The 22,801-nt window shown below is 37.7% G+C and overlaps 1 protein-coding gene across 2 annotated transcripts; it reads right to left on the reverse strand.

Moving 5' to 3' along the window:
- Positions 1–5,505: 5,505 nt before the first annotated feature.
- nsfa (N-ethylmaleimide-sensitive factor a) lies at positions 5,506–22,562 on the reverse strand. Of its 2 annotated transcripts, XM_059558332.1 has the most exons (22): positions 22,443–22,562; positions 14,976–15,061; positions 13,330–13,429; positions 12,886–12,925; positions 12,632–12,798; positions 12,432–12,539; positions 12,263–12,338; positions 12,025–12,180; positions 11,660–11,859; positions 11,376–11,541; positions 10,604–10,678; positions 10,305–10,492; positions 10,126–10,221; positions 9,849–10,005; positions 9,164–9,297; positions 8,932–8,998; positions 8,741–8,820; positions 8,465–8,599; positions 8,099–8,212; positions 7,675–7,730; positions 7,472–7,523; positions 5,506–6,484 (listed from the first exon to the last, which is right to left on the reverse strand). In XM_059558332.1, the coding sequence occupies exons 1-21, from the start codon at positions 22,452–22,454 to the stop codon at positions 7,493–7,495; spliced, it is 2,244 nt and encodes a 747-aa protein (XP_059414315.1). In that variant the 5' UTR covers positions 22,455–22,562; the 3' UTR covers positions 5,506–6,484; positions 7,472–7,492. The 2 variants fall into 2 exon arrangements, with proteins under 2 accessions (XP_059414315.1, XP_059414316.1); XM_059558333.1 differs by lacking the exon at positions 7,472–7,523.
- Positions 22,563–22,801: the final 239 nt, after the last annotated feature.

Here is a 22,801-nt window from a genome sequence, read left to right on the forward strand (position 1 = left end):
CAGACTCAGTCAACTGCAGAAGAGCTCTTCAAAAGAGAGTTTTTTCTACGTCTAGTAGATACAGCTCTTGTCACAGTAGAGAACAGATTTTCCAGCATGGAAATCTTCTATGAGCTTTATGGATTTCTCTACTCACTCGACACAATGAGAAGCACTGAGAAGGAAGGGAAGCTGGATGAATGCTGCCACAGATTAGAGCAAAGGATGGATGACATTGATGCAGAAGATATGAAGCTTGAGGTTAAGGGTGCAGTTAGGTCATTCCCGCCACATGTCTCATCACCATTTGAGATGCTTGACTATATATATAAAGAGAATTTACTTGACATATATCCAAATTTGAGTATAGCTTTCAGACTCCTCCTCACTCTCCCTGTTACAGTAGCTTCGGGTGAGAGAAGTTTCTCATCACTGAAACTAATCAAAACGTACCTCAGATCAACTATGTCACAGGACAGGCTGTCTGCTCTAGCTGTTCTCTCCATCAAGCAGGAAGTCAGGAAGTCACTGGATATGGAATCAGTGATAGCAAGATTTGATGAGGCCAAAGCTCGCAAGGTCAGATTATAGTGCTTTAGACATGACAATACAGACACTCACTCACAGACACACTCACTCACACAGACTCACACACACACACACACACACACACACACACACACACACTCACTCACACAGACACACACACACACACACACACACTCACTCACACAGACACACTCACACACACAGACACAGACACACACACAGACACAGACACACTCACTCACACACACGGACACACTCACTCACACACAGTCACACACACGGACACACTCACTCACACACAGTCACACTCACTCACACAGACACTCTCACACAGACACACTTACACACAGACACACTCACTCACACACACACACAGACACACTCACTCACACACACACACAGACACACTCACTCACACACAGTCACACTCACTCACATAGACACTCTCACACAGACACACTTACACACAGACACACCCACACACTCACTCACACACACAGACACAGACACACACAGACACACACACTCACTCACTCACACACACAGACACACTCACTCACACACACACACACAGGCACTCTGACACAGACACACTCACTCACACACACAGGCACTCTCACACAGACACACTCACTCACTCACACACACAGACACACTCACTCACTCACACACACAGACACACTCACTCACACACACAGACAGACACACTCACTCACACACACAGTCACACTCACTCACACAGACACTCTCACACAGACACACTTACACACAGACACACACAGACACACCCACACACTCACTCACACACACACACAGACACACTCACACACACACACTCACTCACAGACAGACACACACAGAAGAAGAAAAAGATAGGCAAAGACCAAAGAGAGAAGACGAGAAAGATGCAAAAACAGAGACAAGGGAAATGAAGAAATGGTCAGAAAAAAAGGGAGAGCAGGAGAAAGTCAGTGAAAGAAAAAAGGTAAACATTTTAAAAGGTAAGTTATTTTTACTAAAATGATGTCTCCATAATTGATCACTTATTGTCTTGTGTGTTTCTTCTCACTTTAGTAACACAAGACCGAAGTCCAAAAACAACATGTAGCAGCAAGCAGATCCATATAGAAGATACTATCAGAACAACCAAGGTAAATGACAACCAATGACAGCTCTTCCCTGTGTAAATAGATAATACATATTATTGTACAGAGAAAATTTTATGTAAATACAATTTTACAGAGGATACATCTGTTAAACAGAATGTTGTTCTGTGTTTTTTATTTTTCTTCTTTTTTTCTTACAGATACAACTCCAGATGTCTATACATCATTGCTGTGTGAAGACTGCTGAAGAGAAGTAACAAGTAGGGCTTTTTTTTTTTGAAAAATAAGGATTGACAAAAGGAGGGAAACAAGAGATGTAGAGGGCCCCATGTCTGTGTTTGCCTTGGGCCCCAAAATTTCTAAATCCGCCCCTGAGCACAGTAACAAGATCGGCAGTTTAAGACATTAACTTGTAAGCACAAAACACAAGATACTTCTCTTTCAATATGAATAAGGCTTTATTAGATAAATCTAAGACATACAAACTAATCTAACACATAAGCACACGCACTCGCACATTCACACAAGTTACAGGAAGATAGAAAGTTAGGGAAGAATGAGTTTAAGAGAATGAAAATGTGAAGTCCCAAGTTTACAGCAATATGTGAAATTGCATAGACATGAACAACCATCAATCACTTAATTAACCCTCGCATTGAGTTCCTCAATGAGGTTAAAATTATATTAGATACACCAGTACAAATGTCTGGAGGTACTACTTGCGTCTCCTGTGTAAAGTTGTCGTTGAAAGGGGGTTTCCCGATGTCGCTGATTGGCTGGAAGTTCAGTAGTCGTTGAGTGACGTCTTGGGAAGCCCATGGTTGGGCGTTGGCTGACGATGCAGAGTTGTGTGGCTGGTTGAAGTTGAACGGGCACTCGATGTCAGACTCGGAGACACGGCGTTACAAAACTTAACTCAGAACAGGAAACTCTCAAACGGAAAAGAAAAGAAGTAAAGTTTGGCGAGACTAGGTGGTGTTTCTTCTCATCGTGGCTAGGTAGCAGCAGGCGTGCAGGCTGAAGCATGCTGGAACCGCGCTCAAAGAGAAGTGACGACTAAAAGCATGGCTAGAAGCAAAAGCTAGGAATCAAAACTACAAGCTAAAAGCAGACATGACTAATAGCAGAAGCAAAGCTAAAAGCTAAAAGCTAAAAGCAAACATGACTAATAGCAAAAGCTAAGAAGCAAAGCTAGAAGCTAAAATTTTATGGTGTCCTAAGTATTTAAACTGGCCTGTTGGCCATACCTCAAATGTTGTCTTGACCAATCAGATATTTTCTTTGCTCGGGGGTATCATAAATCACATGTTATCTTATCAAGCATGTGGTCCGAAATTTCCCACTCTTGCAGGGTCTAATTTTGGACATGATTCCTATAACAAGAATATGATACATTTGACAAATAAGTGATGGTCATGCCTGTTTCAAGCTAACAGATTCCAACACATACACTATAAACATGAATATGTATCCTTAAGTGATCCAATAGTTATTAAAAGACATACACAATAAGTGATTATAACATGATAGTCAAATGTGTGGGTTACATATAAATGAATATGGAGTTAAGCGATGGACTGATTCATTTATAAGTCTTTTTGAGTTCATTTTGGTCCATTTATATCTAGAAAAGACAGTTTCTATGTCATTCTCTGACATAAAGATTTCTGTGGAGACCAGAGGTTAAAAGGCCCCCCTTAGGAATTTCAGTCTGGTTCTGCTAGGTGGGGGAAGTGTTTATTACTCTCATGGGTTTACATGTGATGTCCGGCGTTGCATCTCAATTACTTGCCCCAAATTTGACAATCTCTTCTCCGAATTGAAATTGTAACGGATATGCAGTTCAACGATTCATTCGTTCTGAACTAATGAATCACGGTTTGTTGAATCTAAAACAATGCAAACCCAAAGCTTGTAGATTTAGAAAAGATTCAGGCATATAAACCCAACTCTCTCTAAACTAAATGCCTGGCCTGGCCCCAGCCTGGCTGGATTTAAATTATTTATGACACTCTGGACGAGAAATTCTACAGTCACGTGAGCAGCCTCAAAGGAGAAACGAAACACCCACATTCCTAAACACACACACAAACTTTTCTTTACGCACTTTATGTAAGTCTGACTGTGTCGAATCTCGATGACAAATTACAAAAAGATGCATCGTTTCAGAAATACAATCTTTCTTAAGAAAAATGTTAAATTCTGTCAGCTATAACTCACGCGAGGGGGTGGTTCCCCAGAGACAAAGGAACGTTTTTCCCGATTCAGATCGTGGACGTTCATTGGTTGTTCACGCTCCTGTTGCCTTGCTGAGGAATTTGGCTCATGTTTCAACCACAGTCCTGATCGACTCTTTAATTTGTCTGGTTCGGGTCAGATCTGCTAAGGAATGACGTATGGAGGTCAGCTTTGCGCATGTGCCGCTCAGAAGTGACGCACGCTGAAACACAGCGGAGAGATCAAAACGGTCGCTAATTAGAAGTACAAAATGAGGATTTGTAAAGAAGAATGTCAGAGGATTTCGCTGTAAGCCAAGAGGAGACTGGTTTTCCTTTGCTAAAGTAAGGAAACTTTGCTTCCGTTGCTCCTGTTAACATACGATTGTTTTCGCGAGACTCACCGGCGCATGCGCAGTCCTGACCTCGTGCATCATCCACCCGGACTGCTTCCATTTTACAACAGTGAGCACAAGCTAGATTAAAGTGATTATTACAGTTTGAATATGGATATTTTTCTTACAAAAACACATCAGTTTGCAACAAAAGGCCTTTGTTTACCCACCGGGGCCATGTGAGACACTTTTTTTTAATGGATGTGCTTTTTATTAAAAAAGCAACACCCGCTGAGTGGCATCAACCAATTGAAAGATCATAGACAATTTTTTTAAATAACTGGATTCGTCTGACTGGATTTATCTAAAAGAAGAAAGTCATATAGCTACACCTTGGATGACTTCAAGGTGAGTAATTTATGGGTTAATTTCATTTTTGGGTGAACTAACCTTTTAAGCCCTTGGAGGTCATTACAATTGTTAAACTGAACCACAAGATGGTACTATTGCTTTTTTTTATGAAAAAGAGAATATGGTGTGATACAAGAAACACAAAAGTAGCACCGGATGTAGTTAGGAAAATATCTGACCGCTGAATGTTGCGATTGACCTGTCAGCATCACGTTTTTCAGAGAATAAATTTAAGATAGAAAAATTACAACTTCGTGAATTAACAACTTCATAAACTTGTTGTTTTCATTCAAAATGTCACTATATCTATCAGTTAAAGATGTTGAAGTAAACAATTCCACCCACATTTGTACCTGAAGTAAATTAGAATTGTTGAAGTAAACATCAAATCAAGGACAGCCTTTCAGAACACTTTCTTCCACTTGTACTGAAGGATGAATCTCTAGCACATGGACAGCTGCAGATATTAGACCGGTTTATTAACTCTAGAAATGCTTGTTGCTAGGCTTGTTCTTTCTGCTGCAGTAGACGTCGTGCAGTGCTTTTAAGAGCAGATCGTCCTAAACTTCCTTTTGCACCCCATGCACTGATTAAAATGATGTTTTGGTAAAGATTACAATAGTAAATAGGCTACTACATAAATACATATGTAATTTCTACATTAAATAAGTTAAGGCAAGATTGAAAAAAACAAAATTAAGTAAATTCTATATTAGTACTCAATTTAAGCTTGTAGAAATTAAAGTTTGAACTTATACAGTAAGTATATTTTACTTGGAGTTGTTTGTTATGTTTGCAAGGATAAATAAATAAATACATATCAATGTTATGATCCCATATTTCCTCTGTTGAGGTGGCTATACACTAGCACATCATTGGAATGAATCTTCACAACACAAAAACAATTGAACTCTTTGTGGGAGCCTTTTTTTATTATTCATATTGCAGTAACACAATTTTGCATCTGGGCCACACATCTCCAATAGTCATAACAGATCAAAGAGCTCTGGACATTGAACACTGGTCACAGAAACCATATGAATGAATGGGCAGGCAAAAAACTAATAAATACATAAAACAACATAAAAACAATATCTACACACACTACACTTACACAGATAAATACAGCCACACAAATTAGTTCATAAAACTAAAGCTGATCTGTAGCATTTTATTGATGCACTAAATGAAACACACACACACACACCAACAGACACTCATGTAGTGACAACAGCTTATCTATCCCCTGTACAACTGATCAAGGTTGTTCTCAATGTTCTGGCTTCTGCAACACTAGTTAACATGAATATACTATATATTAACAGCTCTAACACTGTAAACTGAATCTACATAAAACTGAAACAAATCGAACTCTTCATATTTTCAACTTATGTACAATATCAAGTAACACTGTGATCTATATTGTTTTCTTGTTGTGTTACCACAACACAATCACAAAGGAAGGGTTCAGCGTATGCACACTACAGACAGCACGGCTCATCTTCACAACTGTATATACACACACACCAACAGCTTTCTTATATCCTACTTAGAGATTCATAAATTGCATGATATAGATATGCTATATATGTTTTGCATCCAGCAGCATATGTACATGTTTTTTAATCAGATTTTTTTTACATCTTCATGGCTTTGAGTAGACTGAAATGGATATATTTTTGTAAACAAGCAGGGTACAGAAATCTTACACAATGCACAAGACGATATTTGCTTTTGGTTTGATATGAGGGACGGCTGTGTGACCTCTGCCAGGTTATCAGTATTGTAAGGGTGTGGTTTGGGTGGAGTTTGCTCATAGTTGCCAGGGGAACATGCAGTTGGGAGGAACCTCTCTCCTGTCCTCTGTTACTCGTATAAACCACTATCTCTGCAGAGAGAAGGATGGAGTATGAGGAGTGTTTACTCTGTGGGAGTGTGTACTGTATGTCAGTTGGTTTTGGGTTTCACTTCGGCCTCTTGGTGTTTGGGTACAGTCCAAATTACAGACAAGCTCTGGCACACAGACTCTGTGACTTTGATGGCTGCCATCTGAAAGTCAATCATTACCAATACTGACTGTTTTTCTAAGAGATAATGTCAATATGTATTCAAAATCAACCCTACTATCTGACTTATACTAAAAACATTCATGTTATATTCTTTTACTCTGCATCTAAAGGATTGGTTGATGATAAAACATGTTATAGAAAAGTCAATATTCATACATTTTTCCTTTCTTGAATATTCTGTTTCATCTGAAAATATGTCAGATTCTAGAAGTAAAATTATTTGGAAACAGCATGTTGACTTTCACTAGACTGCGATGATTCGCAGTGGAAAGGTCTGACCTCTGCAGGCCCTGAGCAGGAAGATCTAAACAATCTTATATGTCATAAAGCTAATAGTTGATTAATTGTCTCACTTGAATATTTAAATGTGTGGTGTAACATATTTAGTAAATACAGCATTACATTTTCTTTTATACAGTGATGTTCATAGGTTTGGGGTCAATACGATTTTTAAAAGTATCACCAAAGCTGCATTTATTTTAAAATGTAATTTATTCATGTGATGCCAAAGCAGTCGTGCTGCTTAATATTTTTTATGAAACATTTGTGTGAAATTTACATTTTTGTAACATTCTCAATGGCTTTAATGTTGAATGCATCCTTGCAGAAAAATAAATCTTACTGACCCAAAACTACTCAAAGCAGTTATTAAAGCACATGAAGAGATCAGGCTGGCTTGGAATGGCTACAGGACTCTAGTTTTTAGGTTCTGTGTCTTTAAGGGAAAAACTAAGGATCAAAAAATGTCAAAGCAACTAATCTGATGGCTCTGAATACAGCACACATAGTTACCATGACACCCTTACCATCAGTTTTCACCAGCAGTGTTAAATTCGGATGTGATTGTTTTCATCCAGCCTGTCAATTAACAAAATCAAATATAAAGCAAGCTTAATGCCTGTTTAATTCCTCGTCAGGATCATGATCCAGTGAGTCGGTGGCAATAACTCTTTTATTAGACATTGATGTGCCAGATATGCAACATATTATTATAGTAGTGAGTACTCACGCTCCCTCTTCTTTGAGTAGAGTGAGGAACTTGCTGACTCTGTACGCCTGATCCATCTAGAGAGGAGAGTAAACACAACATGCTATAAATAAACTTTCATTTTCACGTATATGGTTCCCTGCATGTCACGAGATGAAGAGAGCTCATGAGATTGCTAGAAGGCACTTTAGATGTAGTGTGAGGTTCTTCTGTGCATGAAACAGCTATAAAAATGTAACTGTTTAGACCGCCTTTCAAAAAGTATGTTGGAAAACTACTTGAGCTCATTAAGTTTCAAGTTCTATTTCTACATTTCTAGTTTCTAGAGAAAATTTACAGATGAACACTGGAAACAAATCCAAAGATGAGTGACTCTTAATAGTCCACAATAATATTTGCAGACTTTGTCTTGCCTCGTTCTGAGGTAAACACAGATGAAGCTTACCTGTAGAGACATCTCTATAAGCATGAGAAGCTTTTTAATGCCAATCCACACTCTTTTTCCTTTCACATTCTGGGCGATGGTGGTTCGCTCAGCATCTGTGAAGCTGCCCAGGAGCTTGGAATGAATAGAAAAAAGATAAGTATGAGTGTAACATTTTGTGCCTGTAAATGAAGTGCCAGAAGAGTGGTATCGCCCTCTACTGGCTAATGCTGAAAAAACATTAAATAAACTATAACGCTGAAATAACATCCTGAATCTCCTGATTTTATGTCATGTATCTTGCATAGCTCGATACTAGGTTTTCTTACATTTGTAGAACACATCAGCTTAAAAAGAAGCTCTGACTTTGGTTTCGTCTCATCTCACCTCTAGAGCTTCAACCAGATGTTCACCACTGGAGATATTGTGCACATGGATGGTGGTGCTGAATGCATCCAGCATCTCCATCTCCTGCAGCACGTCTTTACGGCTGGTGGTACCGATGATCAGCAGCTTACGGCCCTTTAGATCAAGAGAAGAACACCAGGCATGTTATTCCCATAATCTAATACACTTACAGTACATAGATAAACGCGTGTGAAGTGACAGAATAAAAAGAGTAAACCACTGTTACAGATGCACATATAAAAACATCAGATTTACATGAGGTGGAGTCTTCTTCAGCAAGACCAGCATGGCCTGAAGAACCAGGTTGGAAAATCGAGGACCAATCGGCACATAATCTGTTTCACCGCACATAATTAATAGTATGCTGTTAATAGTGCAAACAGCAATAATGTCTGCATTCAAAAAATAAATAAAAATCAACAATTTAAATAATAAAACGGTCTAACCCAACAGACGCTCAATGTCATCAACCACAACACAGCTCAGCTGAGACTTGTAAGCATCGTCAAAGACCTGAGAAGTAATATTGAACATTTGTTACGATGGTGTGCAAAGCAACAACTCTGACCAAATGTGAACAGATTATATGTTGATTTATTATATTAAAATGTATAAAACTCTCAAATGTTTATTAAGATTGTATTCAAATTTAAGAGCACGCAATATGTTACCACTAACCTTCTTGATCGCCTGGCATTTGGAGATCTCTGAGAAGCCAATCATCTTGTCTGGAGAGCAGATCTTAATGAACGGGAACTGCGAGTCCTCTGAGATTTTGGCGGCCAGAGCTGTCTTCCCACTGTGAGGTGGTCCTGAGGCAAAAAAACATGATCTGTCAGAACTGCAAAGTCTACATCGGGGTTGAGCACAGAGAATATCCTTACAGTGAGTGTTCCCACAACTCTCACTAACATTCATGTGTTATATTAGAACAAAACATTCTTAACTTTCCTATAACATTTCTACATTAGATGTTCGCTTTGTGTAGTGTTCTTATTACTTGATGATAAATCATGAACATTGAACATATTGACAGAAAACTTAATCAGAACAACTTTTTTTTTAAAATATTCTTATGATGTTGATAATATTTGCTGAATGTTTTTGTAATGTTAGCATAAAACATTGTGAGAACATTTTCAGAACATCCTTACTATGCTTTTAATATCTCCTGAATATTGTGTAATGTTCTGAGAGCAACATTCATTCAACATCCTTATGATAATTTTCTTGGAACAACATTTTCATATGGTCCTTGAGATGTTAATATTTGCATAATGTTTTTATAATGTTAGCATAGGACATTCATGGATCATCCTTACAATGTTCTTTCTACTTGATGAAGGTAAAAATGAAAGCTGACCCTCGAGAAGCACAGACACAAGTGGGGTGCGGTCACTGTTCTTAGTCTGCTGCACCAGCAGCTCTCCATCCTCCAGCACTCGGGTCACTGGATCACCCCACTGAAGGATGCCGTTCATGATGTAACTGGAATAGTCTTCCTGGTTGGTGCCAAAAGCCTGACAAATTTAAAAGAGGACATGGTTTCATTTGACCAGTTCAACTACGAATGACTCTCTGAATTCTTTAGTCCTTCCGCTGATGAAAACGATCAATTATCCAACAAGGAAGATACTTACAGGTTTAATGTCATTATTCAAGGACCCCATGAAATCTGATCGAGTGACTTGCAGCTTTTCTGCTCGCTCCATGTCCACTTCTACAGTAGATGTGGCCTGGGATACAGTTCAGCACGAGCTTAGACCTTTCAAATGGGATATTATGAAAGATGCATAGATCAATATATAGTACTTTTTACCTTAATGTGGCGGTTCATGGCAGTAGACTGGGCAGCTCTGACCAGGCCCTCCAGTTCAGCTCCACTGTAGTTCTTGGTCTCAGCAGCCAGTTCTTTAACATCCACATCATTAGACAGAAGGTTAAACTCTCTCATCTTCGCTGTGTGAATGTTCAGGATCTGAAGACGGCCATTTTCATCTGGCAAACCTGGGTGATGAGACGTAGACAAATGGGTAAGAATGAACCAAGATAGAGAGAGTGTTGAATTTATCTATTTATTTCGTTTGCTTGGTTGCTGAACAAAGAGCAAGGTCCTACCAATTTCCATCTTTACTTCAAATCGACCAGGTCTCATCAAAGCGTCATCTATCAGATCAGGCCTGTTCGTCATGCCTTTCAGATAAAGACAAGTGCACAGGTTAGAAAAAAAAAGAATATTTGACATTTGCAGTGACTTTTATTATGAATAATGTAATAAAACCCTGACAGTAATTAAATAATAATAATCATGTAATAAAAATATGTATAAAAAAAATGTAAATTAGTTTATGAAAAATGTATTCTTTTTATTGTTATATTGAAATTTTTAGTTTTTAATAATAATAATGATAATATTACATAATTATAATCATTGTTATCATTATTATTATTAAAATCTAAAGCTATTTTTGCCCAATAATCAATCACTTATTTCAAGCCACATTAGATTAGTTATAAACTTAAATAGAAATAGCTAAATACTATACTACTAATAATTAAATAATATTCTAATAATAATAATAATAATAATTATTATTATTATTATAAAATATTTAGCTTTTAATAACAATCAAAAATAATTTATTATATAAATGTAATATATGCATTTTTGATATTATTCATGAAAACTACAGACCTTTTGGTACATTAATCAATCTTTTTTTTTAAGTCAATTTACATTTGCAAAAAAAAAAAGTTATATATGTAGTATGTACAGTAGTATGGTATGTATGTGGTATGTAGTATTTATCTGCAGTCATAGATTAAGAGTTCTGTTATGACCACCTAGTATTGCAAAGCAACAGAACATATAATAACTGCTGCTATTCACCGATGACAAGGATGTTGTTGAGCTGCTCCACTCCGTCGATCTTGGACAGGAGCTGGTTGACCACAGTGTCGTGCACACCTGTGCTGCTGGCACCTGTACCACGCTGCTTACAGATTGCATCCAGTTCATCAAAGATGATGATATGCAGGCCACTGTTAGCACCCAACTGCACAGAAAACCACAGAATTATAATGAAGCAACAGAAGACAGCATGGTATGCTATAGTATAGTAATGTATGGTATCATGAGGATGGTGTGTTTAAGAGGGCGTTTTGTCATCTCACCCTTTTCTGTTCCTCCTCAGCATCTGCGAACAGTTTCCTAATATTGGCCTCAGATTCACCAACATACTTGTTGAGGATCTCTGGTCCGTTGACTATCTTTGGCTCTCTGGCATTCAGCATCTTACCGATTTGCCTGGCCATCAGTGTTTTACCACAGCCAGGAGGACCAAAGAGCAGGATGCCTTTCACATGCTTACACCCTGCAGAGAAAACAACTCACTTTTACAACAGAAACTCCCCAAAACACATGACCCACAATCAATGCATCTGAGTAATTACAAATATCAACATAAATGGACCGTTCTGGTCAATGGATGCTTTTTACAAGATTACACAACAAAATGAAAAGTGAAGACAACACATACCCATCTGCTCCACAATGTCTGGCGGGAAAACTCGAGAGGCAAAAGCCCTGCGGAAGATATCGGAGAACTCCTTGTCTAGACCACCGATGCCCATTTTCTCGAAGTTCCAGTCGGGGTTAATGATCGACTGACGGGATTCTTTGGTCTTGGCCTTGCCTAGTGAAGAGGAGGAGCCGAGTTACAAGGCTGTTTATATGACAATGAATAGAAACTTTTTGTCAAGTGTGACAAAACTCACCAACTAGAGTAAGAGACGAGCCCTCTGATTTTTCAAAAATCACTTGACTGTTTCCAACCAACAGGCCGATCTCAATCTGTGAACAAAGGATAATTAACTGTGTATTCACATATATTTTCATAATGACATTACAGTGCAAATTCAGAACATTTTGTTCTCTTTCCAATACCTTTTGCTTTTTGCCAGATTCTGGTTCGCCCTTCAGTATGCTGGAGTCCATCGCCTCAATGTCTTTGATAACTAGGCCAAAGAGCTTGTCACAGAAACTGAAGACCAGCTACGACAGGAAAAGCAGAGGAGAATCAAAAATGAGCATGTATAATTAAACATCAGATACCATTTATTCAGTTCTTGTGACGTGATTCTGACCTGCTGCCCCACAGTGAAACCCTGATTATTGAAATGCTGAATAAACTCAGCAGCCATATTGTCTGAGTCGTAGGGACTGGAGTCAGTGCTCTTCTTCTGCAGGAAGTCAATCTCAATGGTCATGGCACCAATGCACTGCTTGGATTTGTCAAAGTTGTAGTTGGCCACTGGAAAAAATGCATTTTATTTTTATATTATTTGATCTAAAAAATGTCTTTTTGTTGCAAATGTTCATCCACGAGCGATGTACACACCTTCTATTTCTTGTCCGATGGAGAGGCCTGCCCATTTCCTCTTTAAGAAAAAGAAGAAAATGAATAAAGCAGCAAAACGTTGCTGCTTGTAAAAATATAAGCACTGTCTGATTAACTTTACTTAAAGGGACAGTGCACCCAAAAATGAAAACGATTTCATGATTTATTCTTGTGTCATTCCAAACCAGCTATTTCTACTGTGGAACATAAAATAATATATTTTCAGGAATATTTCTGTCCATGCAATGGGAGTCAGTGGCAACCAAAATTGTTTGGTTATCAGCATTCTTCAGAATAACTTCTTTAAAATTCCACAGAAGAAAAAACATCGTACAGGTGACCTAGCCATTTCAATCTGTTGGGTTAGCTGTTGTTTGGGCTAAAATGTGATGTGTTTGTCTTCTGTTGTGTCAAAAGTAAAAGATCTTGGCAGGAGTCTTGTACCTGTGGCAAACTGAAAGCGATGGTCCCAGGAATCACAGAGTGGTGACACTTCACTGTGAACAAAAACTTGTGAGCGGGTGTTGTCCTCACAGTCACATGCCTGGCGAGAGAGGCAGAAGATATTCAACTTCTAATGACACACGGATCAAAAAATACAATGTTTAACAGAAACTATGGTGGTTTTATGTCCGAAATTTCACTTTAACTTGTAAAAAGGGCAGTTTTCCCCCACATTTACAACTGCACCAATCCAACACAATCTGAGATTAGCATATTGGATTATATGTGAATGACAATTCATTCAGTTTAAGCACAGGTTAATCATAATCATGGATAATATATTTATACATGTGATGACTTAATGGTTAGGGTCTAACTGGAAGCTTTGACCACTACTTTTATTTATTTTTTTTCCACCCAAAAAATAAAATAATAGTAATGAATAATAATTAAATAATTTAGTAATGATTATTATTATATATAATACTAATTCTTGTAATTTACTTTGGATTAAAGTGTATATATTATGTATATATATTTTTTTAAATATATTTTTACTATTTATTACAGGATATATCAATTTACATCACACACTAACATGCCATACATCAATAATATGTCGACACAAACCCACACAAATCAGCCCTCATGCTGTGATATTCTTGGACATGAGGCATCAGCAAGAGGCACTGCGGCAGACTCTGTCGGCCTGAGTTAATGTCTGGAAAGATTCAGCATTCAGGACACTTTCCCTACAGTGTTAGATACACCCATATGATAAAACTGCAAAAATATAATGTGTACTACACATTACATATGATTAATGAGTATCCATTGTCAGGAGTCCATGACAAAAACGTCTTTATTAAGGGGCAGTATTTGCCCCATAGAGTAGATTTTTAGAGGTATTTATTCACTTATAAATCATGTTTAGGCTTTTTTTTATACTAAACCTAAAAGAAATAAACTTTCTACTAAATCCATGAGAACTGAATGTTATGACGTATGAAATGTTACACTTTGGTCACTTTCATTTCTTAGCGCTTTTAGCAGTGTACAGGGGTCATCAAGGTCATTAAGACCGTCGGCCCCATCAAAACAAACTGGCTGACACCTTTCTATCAATGGCCAGCAATTCTTTAAATGGTTTGAGCTACAATATTTTTTTATGTTATTGGACTAGACAGGCTAGCCTTTGCTCCCCATGTGGATCAGTGAGCCTTGGGCGTCAATGACCCTGATGCCGGTTCACCGGTCGTCCTTGCACCATTTTGGTAGGAGCTGTGAATAGGGAACACCCCACAAGACATGCCATTTTTGAGATGCGTTGACCCAGTCGTCTAGCCATCACAATTTGGCCCTTGTCAAAGTATTAATATCATATCAAACTTATAAAAATCAAGAACTGACTGTTCACTTTTTGCTGCCTAATACTGTTTATCCCACCCCTTGACTGGTGCCATTGCAACAATATAATCAATATTATTCACTTCACCTGAATAACATTATAACATTATGTATAATATATATAGAATAATTTCCTATCTACAATAATGCTAAATTGCGAAGTATCTACTGGCCGTCGTATCATTTGATTGATTTCCGTATGCAAATGTGATGAATCTGTGGTGTGGGTAAATACTCACTGCCCAGACTGCAAGTCTTTCTCGCTCACAACTGCACAGTTCGTCAGTGACAGCTCATCTGTCGGGCATCGAGCAGCTTGCATCGTCTGCACAGAGACAGATAATTATAAAGAGAGAGAGTAAGATGGTGAGAAGCAGAAGAGAAGTTTGCCTTCATGCGAACAAGACATCTGGTTATTGATGTTGAAGCTTAAAGGTGATGTGTGTAATTATTTTTCTTCTGTTCAGTTAATAGCAGAGAGAGGTACAAATCTGTGGCACATTTATTTGAGCAGCAAAACAGAACAACATTGGCTCAACCAATGGCATGGACTGGGGGGCGGGACTATGTGACTGACTGACCAATGGCATTTAAGGAGAGTCTTCAGGGAAACCTGTTTGAGAACTAGCAACTTTGTAGTTTCACTTGGTGGCGCTAGTGGCACAGAAATTACACACTTCAGCTTTAATATTTGCGTCTTTCTATAGCCTATTAGCTCACTGGGTGTCATTTCTCATGTGAAAAGCTTTTTCTCATCATGAAAAATTTAAACCACACCATATGATAGAGTTCCCATGATTCTCTGCAGAGTTTTAAAATAGGAAATCCCATGGTGCAAAACAGCAAGATGGAAAGCTGTTTTTTACTGTGCAAGCTAAAAACTTATAGTCTTTTAAAGATCTCATCTAATCATCCCTTTCAGGATCACATGCATCATGTTTTATTGCAATAGATATTCTACAAACCCCAAACCAATAATACTAGGGGTTAGACATAAACCGTGTTGGATAACAACACATGAGGCAATAAACAAAAAGGCAAGGGAACAGTAGCAAAAAATATAATCATAAATCTGTCTACAAGAGAGCAGCATTCACCTAATGCGTTAAAGATGGGTAAATGAGAAACATAAAAGACAAATAAATATTTGAAGCAAAGACTGACAGTGAAGGTTCATGGGTATTCTAGCTTTATTTGCTCCTTCTTTGGCTGCAACCAGCCAAAGAACCATAAATAAAACAGACTACAAAAGAAAGAAAAAGAAAAAGAAAAAGGAGAGCGAATGGAAAAGCAGGGCTGCACACTGTTCCCATCTGGGTATATGGTATATGAAAAGAACAGAGTGCTACAAACAGAAAGATAATGAATGACTCCACAAGAAAACAAAGCTTCAGTGTAAACAATTCGAGATTAAGAGAACAAAATCTACATAGCTCAGATTTATAAAAACCTTTTTAATAGATTTTTGCATTTCCAGGTAGTTCAAGTCACATTACATGAACTTAAATGATTTCACTGCATTTATTAATCAAAGTTACTGCTTATTTCTAGTAACGTTTAATAATTAACATTATGAGATACATAAAGAGAGAGAGAATTACTCCTAAATGTTTCAGAATTCTTGGAACATTTTATGAGAAATATCAGAGGTTTAGCATCCTAAAGATTTAGTATTGTAAAGCATTGTACGTAGTATTATCCTGAAAATTGTGACAATAAACATCAGTCCATTGCGATAATTTAACAATGACTTGTTAATGAAAACATGGCAATGCTTTTTCTGTACATAATGAAGAGCACTTGCCTATAGAACAGCACATGATGAAAAAAACTTAAACTTAATACAAATAAACACAGAAAATGTAACCTACACTTAGAATTCTGGAAAGTTAATAACACTCTCAGACAAAATAAACTTTATACCATTATAAGATTCAAAGTGCTACTTAAAGGGATAGTTCACCCAAAAATTAAACTACCTCTTGATTTACTCATCCTCAGGCCATCCTAGGTGTGTATGACTTTCTTTTTTCAGACAAATACAGTCAGAGTTATATTAAAAATGTCCTGGCTCTTCCAAACTTTATAATGGTAGAGAATGGAGGTCAAAAAAAGCTTCCATCCATCATAAAGTAAATGTCGTGCATTCGTCACTTCTCACCGGTGCTTACGGTACACCTACGTCCTTCGTCATCCGCTGGAATGCCACTCTCTTGTAAACGTGCTCACAACAGTTAGCAGAAACTAGAGATTATGGTTTGTAAAGTTTTAAATATGGATATTTTTCTTACACAAATGCATCGATTCACTTCAGAAGGCCTTTATTAACCCCCCCGGAGCTGGATGCACTTTAGGGTACATATTAGGGTACATATTAGGTGCTTATGTATAGTTCCATTATATATACTTTTTAGAGATTCAATTAAAAGTTGGGTATTTGCTACTTTTGAATTGAAAATGGTGACTGACAGATTGCTGGAGAGGAGGACAGTGCACATGTCATCAGAGAAGAGTGATTTTAATGAAAGATAACGAGGACAAATGAATAATAAAAAAATAAAAATGATGATGATTTAAATGACGTAATGATCTTCCCAGATAAATCATTTCTTTTAATTAACACTGCAATATTCCATTGAAACAAAAATGTAAAGGCAAAATTTTGGTTTTATTCCAGTGTGAGGCCAGGAAGCAGAACTAGAGGACAGCAAATGGCTCTTTGAGGGCTCATATCTGATTCAAAGCCTGGGTGTGGATGTTAACTCAACAGGCAAACATAATCCCATTAACGAAGACCAGTCCAGGATTTAGACCTACTTTAGTTGCAGGTCAGAATAGCAATAATCCATGTCTTCCTGCCAGCATGCACAATAAACTCACCACAGGCCCTCACACCATTCAGTCGTTATAGCTTTAGTACTCAACCTCAAATCAACATTTCTTTGTCCTGAGAGTGAGAACAGAGCCAGACGATCTTGAGTTGGATGGTTTGTGTCTATGGCATTGTGACGCAGTTTGGGCATTGTAACGCTGTAGTGCTCCCTCGAGTCGTTGTTACCACGTTGTGTCATGGCAACAGGTGTTACAGCCTGTCAGCTCTCAGGACACTAAGGGCAATGCAGAAAGCTAATGTAAGGGAAGCATAGAGCTCAATCTGGCAAGCGAGACAAGCAGAGGCAGAGGGTATTCGGAAAGCATACATACCTTGAAAAATATTACAACCTTGGAGGCCAATGAATGCACGCAAGCAAGAGGTAGGGCAGAAGGACATAAAACAAACAGTTGAGACAGCCAGCACCACACTGAGCCAAAGACAGCATGTGGTTGAGACACAATAGAGTGTGCAGCATGAGGCAGTATGCAGAGCAGAATCAGGATTAACTGCAAGTGTGTTTGAAGGATCAGCAAAGGCAAAGCACAGGTGAACCAAACCCTGATATGGTAGTGGAATGTATATGTCCTTTTGTCAGTCATATGAAATATGAAAAGATGCATTAAAAGGGTTTAATGTATGGGGGGCCAGAAGGTCCAAAAATAGGGCTGACTGACTTGTCACGGGAATTCATTATACAATTGCCAGTAGCTACTGAGTTTACCACTGATTGGCCGGCGGTCCATCTGTATACACACTTTCCTCACGCAGTGGACGACTCACTTTCCTCACGCAGTGGACAACTGCATGAGGAAAGTGAGTCCTTTAGACATTTATTATTGAGACATTTATTACACCTTTAGACATTTATTATTTTCAATTGCAATATTATTTCACAATATTACCGTTTTACTGTATTTTTGATCAAATAAATGTAGCCTATGTATGAGCAAATAAATAAGCTTTGAAAAAGACAACCGCAGTATAATTCAAAACTGAATTTACTAAATAAAATGCTGCATGCCATTTCATCAGTCAGTGTTGTGAGTAAAAATCTATTTCAAGCAGCACCACTATCCATGTATAATGAGACTGGGCCTCTAGAGAGATATTCATTGAGGAATGAGGAGAAGTCTGATCAATACTGTTGAAAAGAAACTCCTGACTGCAGAGAGGACGTCCTGTCACAGGGCTGAAAACAACTGCTCTTGTAACCAGCTAATGACTTTATCTACCCTGAGCATATGATGAAGCATTATTAGTTTAATTGGCCATTTCATAAGTGGCAGAGTTAAGATCAACAGACAAACAAAAATTCAATCAATACAGAGATTTCTGGATGTCACAGATGGCTCAAATGGTTAGACTATTGGATTACACTGGGATGTAGGGGTGGCTTGTATTACTTTTGGTTTATGGATTGTACCCCTGATGTATCACCCTTAATGAAGGATGATCCTTATATCACAGCATGCAAAACAAGAAGATTAATGCAAAAAAAAAAAAAAACATAACCCATTATAGAAATTATGCATTCAAGCTTCCTGATTAGTCAACTGCAAAAGACTAAACTTCAAACTCAAAACCAAGGACGGTAACTATAATAACTATATAGTTTAATTATCATTCAAATTCTGTGAGAATAGGGCAATCCACACCACAACTATAACGACAACAATAGAACCACTTTTGCACAATAAAAGCACTGACAACCAGTCAGAATCCACCTGACTTTAAAGAGTTTGAGCATTTATAGCAGACGACAAAACAGCAGCACACTCTTATAATAAACAGAACGATACCATGTGTACCACGTGTACCATGTTATTATTATAGTTTAACAGGCTTAAACTGAAAACCATTCTGAGAAAAACTACAATCAAAGCAGTTTAAAGAAAAATAAGAAAGAAAATGTAAAAAGGTGAATAAAAAAATGAACATGTAATGTAAATTTTATATCACTGTTAGAACAAGACTTGCCATTTCTGAAACACATTTCAAGCTTTTCCAATTTATCACTTGCTTTTAATTACCCCAGAGGAAGATTTTAGTGATTTCCGGGACTGAGAGAAAACTTTAAATCATTTCTGATCAGTTTATTTTAATTCATTTTACTTGATTTTTTTGGCATGCATTTAGCTGCTTGATGTAAAATAATTGCATGAGGAAGATTGATGCTTGTCAGTTAATTGAAGCAATAAACCATTAATGTCCACAAAGACTGGTTTTAAAAGACTTAAAAAAAAGAAATGAATGTCAAAATGCTGCTTTAAATGTATAGATGATAATAAACCTCATTGTAATTAGCTAAATGGCATTCATAACTTTCATGCAGGCCTTTGATTAGAGCCACAAGTGATGGGCTGGATTTCTCAACAATATAAATTATTCATTCAAATTTAATAGAGCTTGCCAGTTATTATTATGCCAGTTATTCTAGTGCCCATGCTACTTTTTGATGCTCACAGAAGCCTTTTCACTAATATAAAAAGATTTGGTAGCCATTTTTTATTAAATAAATAAAGCAATCTATATTAGTGCTACAGAAGCAAGAAGCATTTATTTAAAGCAGAGGAAATGGGATATAAAGGGGAAATTCTCTTAATAGACAACCAGTGCTCATGGGTGAAACTCACAAAGGAAAATCTCATATTCTTCCTTCAGTTCATCCTAACAGATATCGAGCAGAACTCACCCTGTATCTCACATACATCTAGAGTGCATTATGATAGACACAACCAGACTGTGTATCATTCATACTCTCTGTGAGAAGCCAGTGAAAGTATTCAGTCATTTAACACTGAGCTAAACTCTGTGGGTGAAGGATACCCATACAGAGTTCGTCTGCCTTGGTCTAGTTTGATCAGTGCAACTTACAAGAAATATCTCATTATTGATCAAAAGAATCAAAAATTTGTTCTGATGAGATTGGCATCTCAGCAAACACAACCTGAATAACAGATTTCCCAATGTTCACTCTTTCCATTCTCATCTTGATTTATACTCTTCTTCAGAACATGATGCTCACTGACACTTGTGTGACTCATAAATGCTAATCTTTTCTTACAGTTGTTCGTGGGTGTGTGACAGGCATTTACACATTTCTGAACAGCTTTCACCTGCTCTTTCACTGGCATGTTCTGTCCTACCTTAAGCATACTAAAGCCATTAAATACAGTGACAGCTATAGTAAACTGTGACTATATAATCTGCCATCTTTTATGCACATATACGGTACATATATATATATATATACACACACACACACACACACACACACACACACACACACAAACAAACATAGAACAATTATGACAGAGGCAGATTGCATAAAAGATAAATAATTTAATGGATCAAGTTGTTTATTTTTATTGCATTTTGGTTGTGCCTAATTTTCCATTACATACCACAATAATACCTATTGTGGTTTATTATTAAAGTCAAGTTATCTTTATTTATCTGGTGCTTTATACAATACAGATTGTGTCGAAGCAGCTTTGCAGTGTTAAACTGGAAAAGTGTGTGCTGATAATGCAAGAGCACAATGGAAAACAATCAGTTTATCAGTTAAAATCAGTTCATTGTTGTATTCAGCAATGTCCATCGTCCAGCTCAGTTCAGTTCTCTTCCTATAGTGTCTGTGCAGTCAACAACGTTGCCAGAAATTGTGTCCCCAACCAAGCTAGCCAAAAGTGTCAGTGGCAAGTTTGCCAAAACTGCATCGGAGACAGAAAATGAGAAAATAAATAAGTAAAGAAATTGGGTGAAACCAGGCTCAGTCAGGAAGGCCAGCTAACCGCTGATCAGACAAAAGCAGCATGGTTTGGTTTAATTCCAGATTGAGCAGAGGTCCCTATATTAATACTGCATTGCATTTAGAGAGTATATGAACTACATGATCTCCAATATTTATAAATCATGAAATTATCATTAAAATAAATTATAAAGTAAACATAAGTAAATAAATAGGTGGGAAATTAAACAAGGGCTTAAATGAATCTCAGATTACCCACAAATAAAACTAAAGACAATGATGCCATTTTGAAAGCATTATTCTCAATGAGAAGCAAAGCATCAGTTCAGACCTACAGAGCTCCATCCTGCAGCACGGACAGGGAGTGATGTAGTTTTGCGCACAAGATACATTCGTATTGATGGGAGCAATGTGTTTCTGTGGGGATTTTGACGCGAATGCGCGATTTTAGACGGGAAATCGCAGGCTTGCTCATTCATCGCGAGCGTGTGTTGTGTGTTGTGAGATGAGCTTAAGTGAGCATTACGCGAGCCATGTCAAGGTTAAATCCGCTGAAGGAGCACAGTTCTGTCATTTCACTCTTCATGACAGCGTTCCGCGGCACAAAATACGGTACATGGCTACTGAAAATATACATTAATATAAACGATATTAAATTATTAATACGAAACAACCGCCTGCTGGCTCACGTTTTACCTTATCGATGGGCTAAAGTAAATGGAAACCTCATCGGTTCTATTTTAAGCTTTTGCCTGTTTACCGATGGGCTGAGACTAGAATCAACCAATCACCACTATTTTAACGATGCACCCAAATGCTGGAAAAGTGCCACCACCGAGATTCGAGCACTCTTGAGGGTGTATTATTATTATCATTGTTCAAGGCTTCCCGCGGTAGCCATTTATTACCATGTTATGAATTGTAACATAAACCAGAAACCACCAATATCGCTGCAGATCTGCATTGGTGGTCACAATAGACCGTATCGCCACCTGCTACTGTCTGTAGAGTTTATAATGTGGAAAGACGAATATCGTAAAAGATTATCCGTTGAATAATTCGAATAGATGCATATCTTACCCGGGTCGCCATGTTCGCGTTAGGTGATTCCTCTCAGAAGAGCTCCACGCAGCAGTATTAGAGCAGCACCACAGCAGCGGACAGCGACACAGGCGAGAGCTGCGCATGCGCGCTTCGCCCTAGAGACGGGGAATGAGACTCATTTCGTGAATCGACTCTTTCGAACAATTCGTTTCAGAGAACAGTTCCAAAAAACGAGTCAGTTGTTCTTTACGTAATCACGTAGTTAATGAGGTCATGGAATTGCATGCTCTAAAACGTTCTAAGATAACACTTAGAACATACGTTATTACAATTTCACGGTCATAACTGACCTCTAGCTCGTATAATATATCTATAATCAAAAATATTTTATTACT

This window comes from Carassius carassius, chromosome 9 (genome assembly GCF_963082965.1).
Source record: "Carassius carassius chromosome 9, fCarCar2.1, whole genome shotgun sequence".
Classification (NCBI taxonomy): domain Eukaryota; kingdom Metazoa; phylum Chordata; class Actinopteri; order Cypriniformes; family Cyprinidae; genus Carassius; species Carassius carassius.

Excerpts from the sequence above, each read along its gene's own strand:
- nsfa (XM_059558332.1), bottom strand. Across the intron at positions 11,542-11,659 it reads CTGAGGAGGAACAGAAAAGG|TTGGGTGCTAACAGTGGCCT; the intron begins GTGAGATGACAA and ends TTTTCTGTGCAG. Across the intron at positions 7,524-7,674 it reads CTACTCAAAGAAGAGGGAGC|GCTGGATGAAAACAATCACA; the intron begins GTGAGTACTCAC and ends GTTAATTGACAG.